Source organism: Necator americanus, chromosome II (genome assembly GCF_031761385.1).
Source record: "Necator americanus strain Aroian chromosome II, whole genome shotgun sequence".
In the NCBI taxonomy this organism is placed as follows: domain Eukaryota; kingdom Metazoa; phylum Nematoda; class Chromadorea; order Rhabditida; family Ancylostomatidae; genus Necator; species Necator americanus.
The window spans coordinates 30,685,432-30,698,996 of NC_087372.1; the positions used below are offsets into that span (position 1 = coordinate 30,685,432).

General features: G+C 40.2%; 2 protein-coding genes across 4 annotated transcripts; both read left to right on the forward strand.

Annotated features, from left to right (window-relative positions):
• Window positions 1-1,045: 1,045 nt before the first annotated feature.
• RB195_019982 (uncharacterized protein) lies at window positions 1,046-7,954 on the forward strand (the record flags this gene model as incomplete). Of its 3 annotated transcripts, none has more annotated exons than XM_064188083.1 (19): window positions 1,046-1,082; window positions 2,262-2,283; window positions 2,354-2,441; window positions 2,575-2,657; window positions 2,717-2,828; window positions 2,942-3,193; window positions 3,281-3,429; window positions 4,198-4,300; window positions 4,375-4,485; window positions 5,253-5,327; window positions 5,382-5,498; window positions 5,587-5,728; window positions 5,786-5,923; window positions 5,998-6,104; window positions 6,223-6,327; window positions 6,598-6,696; window positions 6,762-6,849; window positions 6,934-7,084; window positions 7,909-7,954. In XM_064188083.1, 19 exons carry the CDS (start codon window positions 1,046-1,048, stop codon window positions 7,952-7,954), a joined length of 2,025 nt encoding a protein of 674 aa, XP_064043964.1. The 3 variants fall into 3 exon arrangements, with proteins under 3 accessions (XP_064043964.1, XP_064043965.1, XP_013307243.2); XM_064188084.1 differs by having other exon boundaries at window positions 6,958-7,084; XM_013451789.2 differs by lacking the exons at window positions 1,046-1,082; window positions 2,262-2,283 and having other exon boundaries at window positions 2,307-2,441.
• Window positions 7,955-8,384: 430 nt separating this feature from the next.
• RB195_019983 (uncharacterized protein) lies at window positions 8,385-12,442 on the forward strand (the record flags this gene model as incomplete). The annotated part of the gene is made up of 8 exons (XM_064188085.1): window positions 8,385-8,441; window positions 8,540-8,648; window positions 10,214-10,296; window positions 11,456-11,551; window positions 11,732-11,898; window positions 11,982-12,081; window positions 12,145-12,216; window positions 12,290-12,442. The coding sequence occupies 8 exons, from the start codon at window positions 8,385-8,387 to the stop codon at window positions 12,440-12,442; spliced, it is 837 nt and encodes a 278-aa protein (XP_064043966.1).
• Between the last annotated feature and the right edge of the window lie 1,123 nt (window positions 12,443-13,565).

Consider the following 13,565-nt stretch of genomic DNA (forward strand, 5'->3'; position numbering starts at 1 on the left):
ATCCACTTTACAATTTCATTTCGCCATTCATAAGGTGCAAAGGGTTCATTCGTTGGATGCACTGGTCCTCTGACGCACTGATCAGCCAAATTTCTTCCCTGGCAAGTTGTGTTTTGCATTTCAATCGTGATACTAGCAAATTACCTCCACTTACTACTGCGGAGAACCCGACATCGGTAATCTTCCTGAACTCTCTGTCTTTCGTCCGTTTTTTTTTTGTAGTAGGTTTACTACAAAAATCCCTCCCCACAGGCTCCAAATGTATTTAAGAAAAGCTATTATATGTATTTACAATCTCTACGTAGTTTTCAGTCTAATTCTAATTTGTTTTGCGAATCATATACGACAACTTTCACGTCTCACGGTTGCAATTTCAATACTTTACAACAAGGAACAGGGTGCTGAGATGCGTAGAAAGTTCTACGCAAAGAGAATTCCTCGGCTGATTCAGTGCACGATACTTCGTGTCCTTGCAACATTGCAAAACCTGTTACGATTTCGATTTCCACACCGTAACGCTTTACTTTTTCACACTTATCACTTAACATCTGTGAACCAAGGCGAAAGTGAAACGAGCTGATTATCTCACAGCTCCAGCTCACAAAGAGCCATATCCTTACGGGACCGGACGGTTCGCTCCCAAGTGCATGACATGTCTTTGTTCTTCTGGGACATTGTGCCGGTGTTCTCGGACGTCAACGGATTGGTTCGGGGAGGGAAGGGGCTTGCGCGCAACGAAACCGGCCTCCTTCGTTCGCTGCGCACTTTTCATCCGAACAACACTTCTCACATCGATCTCCACTTATTCGGCATTCGCTGAGACATCGGTCAATACTACTTGTTAGGATCTACGCGTGATTTAGTCTAACACTCCCTTTAGGTCTTACATAGTAAGTTTTTCCGTTTTCTTCTCTAAATCTCTCTTTGTCATTTTCATTTCCTACTCAACAACAAAGATATTCCATTCACTAATGTGGGAACTAAAATAGTCGATGACCTTCGTTCATCGATCGAATAGGTTTTTGGCTCTCTTTTGGCTCACAGAATGCAAGTGGGCGTCACTGAAAAAGTTCACGACAATGGTAAGAAGCTTATCAGAAAACCTACTATTCTTTTTCTCTGATTTTCAAAACTTTCTTTCTCTCGCTCCATGATTTCCCAGTCACAGCAATGCACTTTCTGTTTTTCGAAATAAGAATGCACTAATGTAGTTATGAAATCTATTGATAAAGTTGAGCAAAGTCAACGATTTTCGAAAATTTCCAAGAAAAAAACTATAGACTGAACATTTCTAAAGATTCCTATGAGTTATTTTGAACCACTCTCAAATTATACATAATTTCCTAGGCATAGCTTCTTAAACGATGTACTTAAAAATATCACGACCAGTACGTATCTTCAGCTCTCATACAGTATTCTGATTTGTGGTTCTGTAAACATTAAATGTAAGCCCAATCCAAAATTTTAACGTTTCATATATAGATCACTGGTTGGGTGATCGCCGCACAGCGATCGTTCCCAATCAATTGCAAGTGATCAACACATGAGCTATGGCAGACGTTGGTAAGATTGTGTAAATACACAATCTACCTTGAACTCTCCATCCGATTATACAAGCATCCATAGTCACCATATTATACACATGTACACGGTACATACGGAAATCTTGCGCCCTAGACGCAAACAGGAAGTATCATTTTGTCAAACATTGGCCACAATCATTGTAATGGAGGGTACTCGGGGAAAATGATGTAGTTACTGGGACGGAACTCATACTTCTGGACGCTCTATCTTATTTTTTTCTCTCCGTAATTTTAACTTAAATGTCACAGATCCTCTAAGACTAACGCTTAGGCTTAGGGTCCAGAATGATCTAGTTATTTACTTCCAGAAATTATTGTGCCACTGAATGCACTCCCCCCGTCCCCACTACCTTTTACCCGGATACTCACATGGTAGGACCTACTTACACGTCTAGAGCGTATAATTTTTGAACCAGACAGTTAATCACAAAAATAAACCAGAACCGACGAATTTGAAAAGCACGCATTCCACTGATTAAGTCCCGTCGAAGTGGAAAGCAGTCTCTTACAAGTAAAATATCTCGAAAGGGAAAAATCCGAGGACAACCCAACTATTCCACTGTAAGATGAGGAATGAGTTAAACTTTCCCACGTGTCTGTATTACAGCTATTTCTTCATCTTGCAGACATTCCTGCGTACAGTAGTCGTTTAATTGCGCGATTACCTGTTTTTGCGAGCTGATGCAAGATATCGTTACAGGTTTCTATTCATAGTTAGAACTGATGTTATTACGGTGCTTATTGCTAGCGATATGCTCTTTCGTGGTTAGATTTGTCTCTGCTGATTCTTTGTACGACGCTAACGATCCGATTTTGGAACTCGATGTGGACTCTTTCAATGGAGCAGTCTATAATTCGGTGAGACTTTGTTTGTTCATTTTATTCTTTGTTTTTTTTTTTTTCTAACGAAAGTAAGTATGAAAATGTTTGCTCGAACGTTTGTTCAAATATGAGGTTCGTGCATAGGTGTGATGTGAATATTGATTTGCAGGATAAAGCCCATTTCGTCGAATTTTATTCCAGTTGGTGTGGTGCTTGTATTGCGTATGCCCCAACATTTAAGCAGTTTGCCAGGTTTGCAATCTTTTATTACTTCTTTTGCCGTTCACTTACAGAACCTTTGTCGGTTTTAGACACTTAGCATCGTGGAAGCCATTTGTGCAAGTAACAGCTGTTAATTGTGCAGATGAAAAAAATATGCCATTATGTCGAGAGCACTCTGTAAATAGTTTTCCAACTATCAAGGTAATTTGTCACATTGTTTTCATCTTTAATTTTTCCAATAGTTGCTTTTATGCTTAATTCTTTTCGTCTTTGTTCGAATTTCTCACTTACAAACATTTTTCACCTTATTGCAGTACTTCAAGCACCGCGCGTCAGATAAAAATGATGGTCAATTGTACAAGGGAAATAAGTTCGAAGTCGAGCAAATGGAACGCGATGTTGCCGCATTTGTGCGCGCTGATTATGAACAACAGAAACATCGGTTGTCGGGCATATTCGAACCTATTGGGGATTCGAAAACATTAGACGACATATGGACGTCTTCTGGTTCTGTTAACTTCATCGGAGTAGCCGTTCAAGAGAATCCTGCTTCTTGGGCGTGGGCGGTGAGTCATATTTTTCGTACTAATTATTTGATTTTTCGATATTACTCCGTTCAATAGAGGATAAAGTGATTCTTTGTTTCCATTTAGCTTCAAATTAATTTCTATAATGATCGTAACATCCATATCGTGCTTGCTCGTCCACAACATCCAGAGGTTGTAAAGCAACTTAGTGCCGATGCAAACAATCGTTTCCTGTTGTACCGACGCGGCGAGTTCTCTCCAGTTTGGACCAGTCCGTAAGTTGATGACACAGCTCTCTTATATTTTTGTTTACGGGTCGCAGAAACCTTTTGCGCTTGAAGAGAATTTCACTACTTTTGTTAGCTTTTTTTTATTTTTCCTTGCTTTGATTAGATCTACGTTTCGCTTTTATTAGATCTACGTATCTCTTTTATTTCGCACCTACTCTTTTTGATTAAATTATATGAAGGAAACTAGCATTTTTTTGTCACAATTCTTTCTGGACAGTAATCGGAAAGACCCCCTTTTCACTTTTGTACGGTTGCAGAAAGGAACCTCTTCTCTTTTAGATGGTTGGCAAGGGGGTCTTCTTCACATCATGAGCTAGGCCTCGTTCATCTGAGGAGAGTCCGACCCCTTCCTATCGCACTTATTATTACAAATGTATTTAGATTTGGGAAAAGAAGAGATTAACTCACTTTGCATGTATCCTGCGATGAAAAGTTTTTTTTTTTTCAATTTCTTTGATCTTCTTGTAAATCATTCTTATCTCTGCCGCTTCTTTATTTTTTGAAGCGGACCCTTTTTTAAATAAAATTTTTCCACCTAAGCCGCATTTTATGTGAGTCTTGTCAGGTCATATTTAGCACTGAGGTCTGTTGGTAACTTTTTTGATCACGTGATTTCATCGCGGGAAAGGTGCATTCGATGAGTAAAAATAGTCCATAAGAGAGAACGTATGTACCACAATATTCGACTTTTTTTGGGCTTGCAGATTTCTGTAGGAACATTTGCAAATGTGTCATCACTTTTTGATATTACAGTGACTCCGCAAAGTGGACCGACATCCAAGAAAAAATTAATCAGTTAGTTTCGGAAACACAAGGTGTTGTTGCTGCTCCGAAGGGCAGTGATGCTGCAGCAAAGGTTTTTAACTTTAAGTATCAGCTCTAATCCGTTACCGCTTGCATCCTTTCTTTTTTCCATACTATTTATTCCAGCCCGTAGCAGTAGAACCACAAGCCCCAGCTCCTGTTGCGAACATTGATATGAGACAATACCAAGTCCAGCTTGTTGACCTTAGAAGCACAATTAGCTACATGCTCTTCCAGGTAGTTATCATTTTGGTAATGGTTTCTTTCTTTTGCCTTCAGAGTTCCGGTTTTGGTGAAAGACGTGTTAATTGGTTCGAAAATGTCATTCAGACATATTGACTATGATTGGGTGGTTACATATGAGTAAACTATCATTTTTGTGAACAGAACAGTTTTTTTACTCTTCCTTAATTTCTAGTGAATTATTTTAATAGAATAAAGTTTCTGGCGTTAATCAATCCGCTTGCGATGCACCCCCACGTTCACTTCAATTCAAAATCTGAGGTTTGAGGTTTACGAACGTGTAACTAGCCTATACAATGATTTGCGGTGGCTAGCCGATGTTTTTATCTTCTCAGACAAGTTTGGTACCAATTTATCGACTCCGGAGGGATGAAAGGCTTAGTGAGCACTAGGGCGTATTTGAACCTCCGACTGATCATGCAGCCAGAACGGAATCTTTTTCCGACTGCGGTACACCGCTTTAGCGGGGGTTTGATGTAGCTGTTCAACTTTTTTTTTCCTTACGATGGGGATTCAGATCTCAGATAAGACTTAATGAAATCTCTGCAAAGATCCAGACAATGTGTGGCACTTAATACTTCCGGAGACCCGGCTCTGATACGAGCTAACACGTTGCAATAAATTTGGGTTAAATGAAATATATTTGCGTCCATAAACCTCAAACGATTCTGAATTGAAGTGAACGCGCTGGCGCAACCCAAGCGGATTCATTGATGTCGGACTTTTGTTCTTTACTTTATCCATCATCTTTATTTTAATAGGAAATCCCACGGCGTCAAGTGATCGGTGGCGATGACTTAGTGGCTTTGAAGCAGTGGGTGCGTGCTATGAGTAAGGTAAGTGAACGGAAAGTCCGAAATTTTTGGTGCAAAATGACTGCCTAAGTTCAGTATGCACCTGGTACTACGCCCATGCGCCGCCTTTTGCATCGCATGAACGAGTGGCTTCAATCTCAAGGTTCAAGCATAACTTACGAGGATTGGTCCAACAAGCTGGAGGAGATTCACGTGAGAACAGTTTTTGCTTCTGTTTCTACCACTTTCCTCTCATTTCTCAATTCTTCGTAATTATTTCCAATCATTACAATGCATTAAGGTTGCTCTTGGCAATCCCCTTCCTAAGAAGATTGAGTGGCTAGCGTGCGCTGGCTCGAAACCAAATTTGCGAGGGTACACTTGTGGCGTGTGGACTTTGGCGCATGCTATGGCTGCAGAAGCATACAAAACGGAAGAACATAGTAGGTCACCGCTTTCATAGCTGTCACAATTTCTGTTTCACTTTTCTACGATTTTAGATACCACCTTCAAACCGCTTGATGAAGTTTTGGAGCCGTTTCACCAGTTTATCGTTCGTTTCCTAAGTTGCGAATGGTGTGCAAAAAACTTCAGAAAAGAGGTTGTCACGCACAAATTGGACCAAGTTTCCACGAGACGTGTGTAATTTATTTGCTATCTATTCGACGAAAGTGAACTATCCCTTTCCATTACTATGTTGCACTTGTTACAGCCGAGATGGTTATGTGGCTGTGGAGAGTACATAACTTTGTGAATGCTCGTTTGTCTGGTTACCACAGCGATGACCCCAAGTTCCCCAAACGTCAATTCCCACCTTCAGTAAGTAGATAATTAGCAGCGGTAGTACTAATTGTTCCACCTATCGTTGAATACATTCAAATGCTTATTTGCTAACTTGTAAAAAATATGTCAGTTTAAAAAATTTATCCTCATTTAGGTTCTCTGTGGGCAATGTTACGACACAAACGGTGCTTTTGATGAAACAGCGATATTAAACTTCCTGATTACATATTATACCGATGTTCGACAAGACAGTGTTCAGGTAAGTCACTTCCATTGTGCGGATTCCTCTTGGTGCTATAATCTGATTTTGCTTACTGGGTCTTTAAGAAGGAGAACTGACATGCATAGTCCATTTTTTCCTTCCTTTGAGCTTTTGCATATTCTTGATTGGTTAAATCATCACTTGCCTATGATCTGATTCGCGAACGAAATATGTCATTATTTACTCTAACATTAGAAACTATGATGTTCTCATTGTTTTAACAGAGGTAGAAGTTTCTTTATTTTCCTCGAAAATATGTTCTATCAGGCTCCTCCCGAATACAAGGTGAACGAATATAAGGATGGGAAACTCCAGGCCGTTGGAGCACGTCATCTGAATCCGAAGTTTGCAGTACACGCGGAAAAGGTTTCTTTCATCACATTTTCTAGAGGCAATGGTTTCTTATTTTGCTCTGATTTATTTTTCTGAAGGTGGCCAAGCTGGAGGAGGCAGAGGAACGTCTCAAAAAGGAACTTGATGCTAGCCCTCAAAGGCAGTGGAAAGATATCGAAGGATATGGTTAGTTTGTTTGTCTTATGCTGCAGTACTATTTCTTCTTTGCATCGACATCACACTCCCCTTTACCTACTTCAGTTCATTTAGAAAATCTGAGCTCGTACACCTCAGGTCGATCGCACTTCTACTTTGTTTGGCTGGTGGTTATCGGAATTGTAATCATCATCGCCTACTGTAAATATCGAAGGAATCGATCGAAGTTTTGGAAGACGTTCTACTATCACAACGACTTCAAACTGTGAATTTAGATAGCTATATGTGTAATCTCTCGTTTAACTTGCACGTTTCCGAACTCTGATTGAAGGGTTAGGCAGTCCGTGAAGGTCAATTCGATTTGTTAGCGAGAAAGTGATAAAGTACGGGGTAGATCAAATTTGACCACATAGACGTTGATCTGAGTTTTTTTGTCATAATGGGTTTTTGCAACCTGTAATTAGTCGTTTTTCATAAATTTCAATGTTAGTTTTTCCTGTGGTGCCGGCCTGCGTGTGCTTCGGGCTGTCTTTGTATATTTTCTTTCACAAAGACGTGTGCTACAGATTAACGGAAAGCAGAACAGTTTTATAACATTTTGATTTTTTTTCCTGTTTAAAGCTATGTATTGTTTGCATAACAGCCCAAACTTCGTTTCGGGTTTTTTGTACCTAGGTTTATGAAACCGAAAATTTTCAGCTTATAAAGAACAAAAATAATTTCTGTTTCCGGTCGGTACCTAGAGAAGAGCGTTTTTTCGCCCACCGTTTATTTTTTCTTTCCCTTTTTGTAGCATACGTTTGTTTTACGTATTTCTCCTGCGAGGTGCTCATATTGTGAGGTTGTGGCCTTTACGTAGTCGCTATTGTGATGTTCTGTTCTGTCCCCGTTAGGGTTTTATGTTCTATCTGTGATGACTCTAGAAGCTGTGGTCTGACGTAATGTTCATGTGATGCGCAGTAAATTCAATGAAATTTTCCAAGCAAGTTAATTGATGTGGAGCTTGTACGTGCGAGATGAAAGAGATCATCAAACTTTATGAGTGTTTTCGAGCACTTCGTTCATACATCAATATTTTATGCATTCCAGATGTCCATGGTCTTCCGACTCGGCCGGTAGAAAATACGCCGTTTAGCATAAAGTGCTAAATAGTAGCTTGTAGTGTTCTTGTTGCCTCAGTTATTTTGTTATTTTGGATTGTTGGAGTTGTTTTCTTTTGTGTCGTTCTATTTTGAGAATCATTTCTTTTCATAACCTTTTCACAAATCATAACTTGGGTTGTAAATCTACTTAATAACTTTTGAAGTTGAGTTATTGTTGGGTTCTCAACGATTCCATTGCTTGTCATAATATTACATGCGTAATTTTACGAGTTTGAAATTGTAATTAGCACTTGTATAATGGTTTTTTGGTCGGAGTAAATAGAGTGTCACGCTTGAGAATTGCTTTGATATATCGGTTTAAGCTCAGCGAAGCACCCCAGGGTTTTCTTTTCGGTAGTTCGAAAGGTGAAGAGAGTATCTACGCAACGAGTGTTTCATGGAATTGCATGTTGAGGGGCAGGTATGGCTAAGTACTTGCGGAAATTCTTCACCTTAGCTGTTAACGATTTAGCTAACCAAGTAAGTAATTTGTTTCTGAACGTCTCAACTTACTGAACCGATCTGCTTGATTTTTTTGTTGGAAATGTGTGAGTGTAGAAGTGAAGTGTTTTCTCTAGTACGCAATTCCTGGAAAGTCAATGACTGGTTATGTGCTCTCGAAGTACTGTGCTCGTAAAACTGATCATCTCAACAAAGCACTGGTCGACGGTCTTGATATACAAAAAGGTACCTTTTGCTAAGGATAGGGCAGTCCATTAGGGTTTTCAAGTGGATCCGAAAGGAAGATCTCATGACATACTTCTTTACATGCATCACTTTTCGTCCTCTATTTAACTAACAAATCCTGCAATCAAGTAGAAGACGGTAGAATTGCGGATTTCTTTCTGGTTTGTTTTAGTTGGTTTTGTTCGGTCTTGGGTTACAAAATGATGTAGGGGAAAGACGTCAACGATTTGATCAAAATGTGTTGGAAAGGGATCAGAAGAATAAGATTTACTTCTTTGAAGAGTTGAGCAGAACTCATACAAACAATTACTCGTTTTTGGAAACTCACTTATGTGGTGGTCATATATTGCAAATAGAGGTTTGTTATTCTCGGGCCAAAACGTCCTGATGCTCGGTGCAGCTGCGTTGGCGGCTGCTTACGAAACCACTGCGGTGGAGCGCGGAAGTCGAGGTCAGGAATGAATCCTTACTGGGAACACTCATAGCTGCAGTCCGAGTGAAGCTACCGCCCCTATCTCAACCGCTAGCTCCATCTCGCCGCTATGAGCGGAGCTGCACCAAACTACAGGTCATTTTGAAACGAATACATCAACAGAAGTGACACCACGCACGCAGTGTCAATTAAAGATGACAACAACTGAAGGAAACATTTGTGTTTGGCTGTTCTTTGTGGATTTGTATGAGTTTTTTTTCTTTGTATGCATGGATGAAAAAGAAAGGGTAGGTGGTAGAAATAGAGGTAAAAAGGGCCTACTAAAAGGTAGAATTCAAAATAACTTCCTCAGGATGGCAGGATAAGCAACAAGGGATAACAGAAAATCTTTTGTAACATGAGGGCCTGAACCATCTTAAGGCTAGGTTTATCTGTCTCAGCTTGAATTGAAACTTGCTAATCCACTAGGTAGAATCTTACGACCAATTTGGGACGCCGATGGCGGCAGTGAAAAAAAATGTGACTTAGAAAAAGGGGCGAATGGTTTCGCTCAATCTCACTGAGACAATCACCGTGAATAACACGATGCTTCGTACACAATTACAGAGTTAAGTACATCAACAAAGTCTCAGTGCAGTGTACGCAGTGTAGCACGAATTGGACTGTGAGGAAATCTTTTTGTTTTTTGTATAGTGCAACTAAATTACTGCGGTCTTTTCTTTTATTATGAGCAATTTCTGTTTTCAAGGAAAATCGATATTCATAGGGAAGTTTGTCCCATTTCGAAGTTAGATTCCCTTTAAAGCTTTTCATTCCTTCCTCTTTGCAATATTCTTGTGAGAAACTACCTCTTTTTCCCTAACCTCATTTCTTCGTACGACCTTGTATAGTTTCGGCTGAAAAATCAGATTATCGTGATTAACTGTCTGAGACTTCTGTTCCGATTACTCCTTCCGTCTGGTTTGATGAATAGCAGAGCGTTGTAGGGAAGTTGTGGCACATGCAATGACTGTGTAAGAGTGTGACATCTGTTTTCTTAATTTTTCACTACACTTTTGTTTAATCTACTTCTATTTTAATGAGTTTTATTTTTTTAATTTATGAAAATAAATACAAAAATCTTCTATTTGAGACGACAACATATTGGAGCTTGGTTATGGTAGAGGAAATGCGCTGAAATATTGCTTCGACAGAGTGTCCGACGGAGAAGGCGTGGTGAGATGTTCACAATTACTTAAAAACTGACTAGTTTAAAGGCAGCGTAGCACGAATCTGTTGTGGTACGGATTTCAGGTGGAGTATCCGTGTGCGGGGTCGTAGATTATGGAGACCGGGGTGGTTCCGCTCATCTCTCCCTGAATCACTGCAAGCAGCCGGCTACTGAATGCTGTTTTATACGATGCCTTCTATTGCAGCGCGCCACCCTTGCACGCGTAGCGTCGGGGCAGTCCGAGTTGATTTTCGACGAATCGCAGGGCAGAGTTGGCGCAATGGGTGGAGCGTTGCAATAGATGGCGCCGTACAAAACGGTATTCTGGAGGCGGCTGTTTGCAGTGATGCAGGGAGAGATGAGTGGAACCACCCCCGTCTCCATAATCTACGACCCCGTGCATACGGATACTCCATCTGCCTTCTATTGCAATCTGAACTGAAATCCGTACCACCTCAGATTCGTGGTATGCTGCCTTTCAAACAAATCATCGGTATTTCTTAGAATTACATCTTAATAAAGTTTGATCTATTTTTCATCCTAGTGAATAATCTCCGCTGATGGGACCCACTCGGATTTCCTTACCCATCCTTTTTTGTAGGCAAACTGCCGGGAGCTGGACTGTGCATGCTTGACAATTTAGAATGGAAACGCAGTTATAAGCGTTATGTTGAGCTTGCGGCATCCTCATTGGCTCCAGTCGGGTTGGGAAGGTGAGCGAAGGTCCCACCGCAGCCCTTCGAGGATGACGCTTACGGAATTACGTTAAAAGTCAAGTCGTTCTGACTCGACTGTGTATTTGCCACAAATATTTGAGGTAGTGAGGAGATACCCAAAAAGTTTTTCACTATTTTAGTGTAGTTTTAGACAAGTTTTACGTAGCAAGTGAGGTCGAAATCACGAAATCAAGCCTTTCTCGGACCGAGGTGATGTTAAGGGTGGGGGGTAGGGGCGCAACATTATACTCTGCCTCTTGAATGCACATGTACATATGAATGTAACATTATAGACTTTGAGAACTGACTATGACATGTATTTATAAGTTTTTTTTTATCTTCATTTATATTTGAAACAGATTCAGATTTTAGACTTTCATAGATTTTATTCGATGAGAACTGGTCAACTACCAATTTTCAAATTTCGTTGAAAGTTCCTACTTTACAGGTGTTCGGAATCGATCGGTCTCCTTACATGCAAGATTGTGTCCATAATCGATTCGCCCTAGAAATTGCAGAAACAGGAAGGCTTAGACTTGATCATGTTAGTCTTGATCATTTGCGGCCCATAAGGTTGTTGTTGTACTGGTAAGAAAGTGCCCACGGCTGTCTTCCACGATCACATCTATAAGCATTTGGGGGAACCAGGCGTGTTGTTACAAAGATGATGAACCAAAAGTCAGGAAATAGATAAATATACGACTTATGACTAGTCTTTCTTTAGGCACCTGATCTTCGCGACTTACCGTACCCGTCTGGGATTTTCAATCACATTCTTCACGTGGACTTCTTCTATTTTATCCATCAAGACGTAATGTACGATGTCTGTAGGGAATTTTTACGAGTTTTGAGACCTGGCGGAGCTATAACATGTGGAATGCAATTCAATAGGTGAGCAATGAATACTTGCAATAGTATGTTTTTTCTAAGTATTTTGTGATTTTTTGACAGTTACAAATTCCTCCCCTTGTCAGGTTAAAGAATTTATCGCGTTGGGGTTTACTTGAAGAATCTCAGTGGGATCCCATGCGATACATGTCATGTCTGGAACCGGCTGGATTCGTGGATGTTAAAGTGGGTCAGATTTTTGGCGTCTAAGCTAGACGTTCCATCTCAGCCGAATATATTATTTTGTAGATCGACTACAAATCGGGTAACAAGGTTGGCGAATATCAGTTGATTAGTGCACGTAAACCGGACACGAATAAAGTGAGAGACAAGCTCTTCTCAATGTACACATTCGATCTATAGCCTGGGAGTATGCAAAAAAGACTACTTCCAGGCATTCGAGGATCCCGACGAGACAATGCGAGAACTCGAATTACAAATCAAAAAAGAAATGCTGATTTCTGACTTAATGAAGTCACGACGAAAACTTACAAAGGAGGAATTAGACATTTTGAATGAAGAAATTCCCAGACACCTCAAAAAATAGTCTTCTACATCTTCTACATTCTTTATCTGAATACATTTTGACATGAAATACTCAGGGAATTTGTTTGCTTTAGTTGTGTCGACAAAAACGACATCTTAGATTAGGATTTTACAATTTCTTATCAGTTGTTTTATCGTAATACAGTATCGTTGTTCTCCTTTTGCGAGCAGGTCTTTTTTGTATTGTACTGTAACGTGATTGAATTCTTAAAGAATTTACAGAATGTTTATTTAAGATTCTCTTAATTCAACTACTAATGCGATTGAAATCGAAACCAATAAGCCGTCATTGCTTGATGATGATTCTTGATACTCTGGGTTTATTTTGGCTGACGTTTCGTTCCCGTCGCTTTCGCTTGATCCTGGAAAGTCAGAACATTTTATAAAGCGCTTTCTAAAAGAGGATGGCTACGCTCGAACGAAAATAGAAGAGGTAATTTTGGCTCCTGTTTCACGTACACCAACGACAATTTGCAAGCTCATGCCGAAGACCAAAGAATGTCGAATTGTTACTCTTTTCGCGATTGTACCCATCCAGGATTTCTCTTCTTTCAGGATGGTGGGTGTAGAAACGAAAGGATAAAGGATAAAATGGTAGAAAAAGAATGTGTACACAGAGGAAAAAATGGGGTTATCAGTTTGAAAAGAATGCTATTAGTTTTTTACTCCAACTGAACCGAATTTTAAACACATCACTCACGGAGACTGCAGTGAAAGGTGGATGTATCATTGCAATCGCGATAAGTTCTTGAAGAAAAAAGGAAACACTGTAAAAGAACAATTTTATTCCTTTGGTAAGACGGATCAATAATTACAAAGAAAAACCCATCACACATATCAAAAGTCACTATCACATGATCGCTGAAAACTATCATCAGACTTCACTCGCCCCTTCAAAAAAACATCACAGAGTATAGTCGGGTCTAAACTACATGAATCACGAATGTAATGGCGGCATTAGCGTGCGCGCTCGAAACGGCACGGTGGAGGCAGTTGGGAGTGAGAGGTGGGATCGTCGGAAACTGCAGCGATGTGTGGTTTCGCCACGCTTCTAGCCGCGTACGCAATTGCGTACGTCTTTCAGGTCGTTTTGACCCTACTATACAATCCTGTTTCTTGCGAAA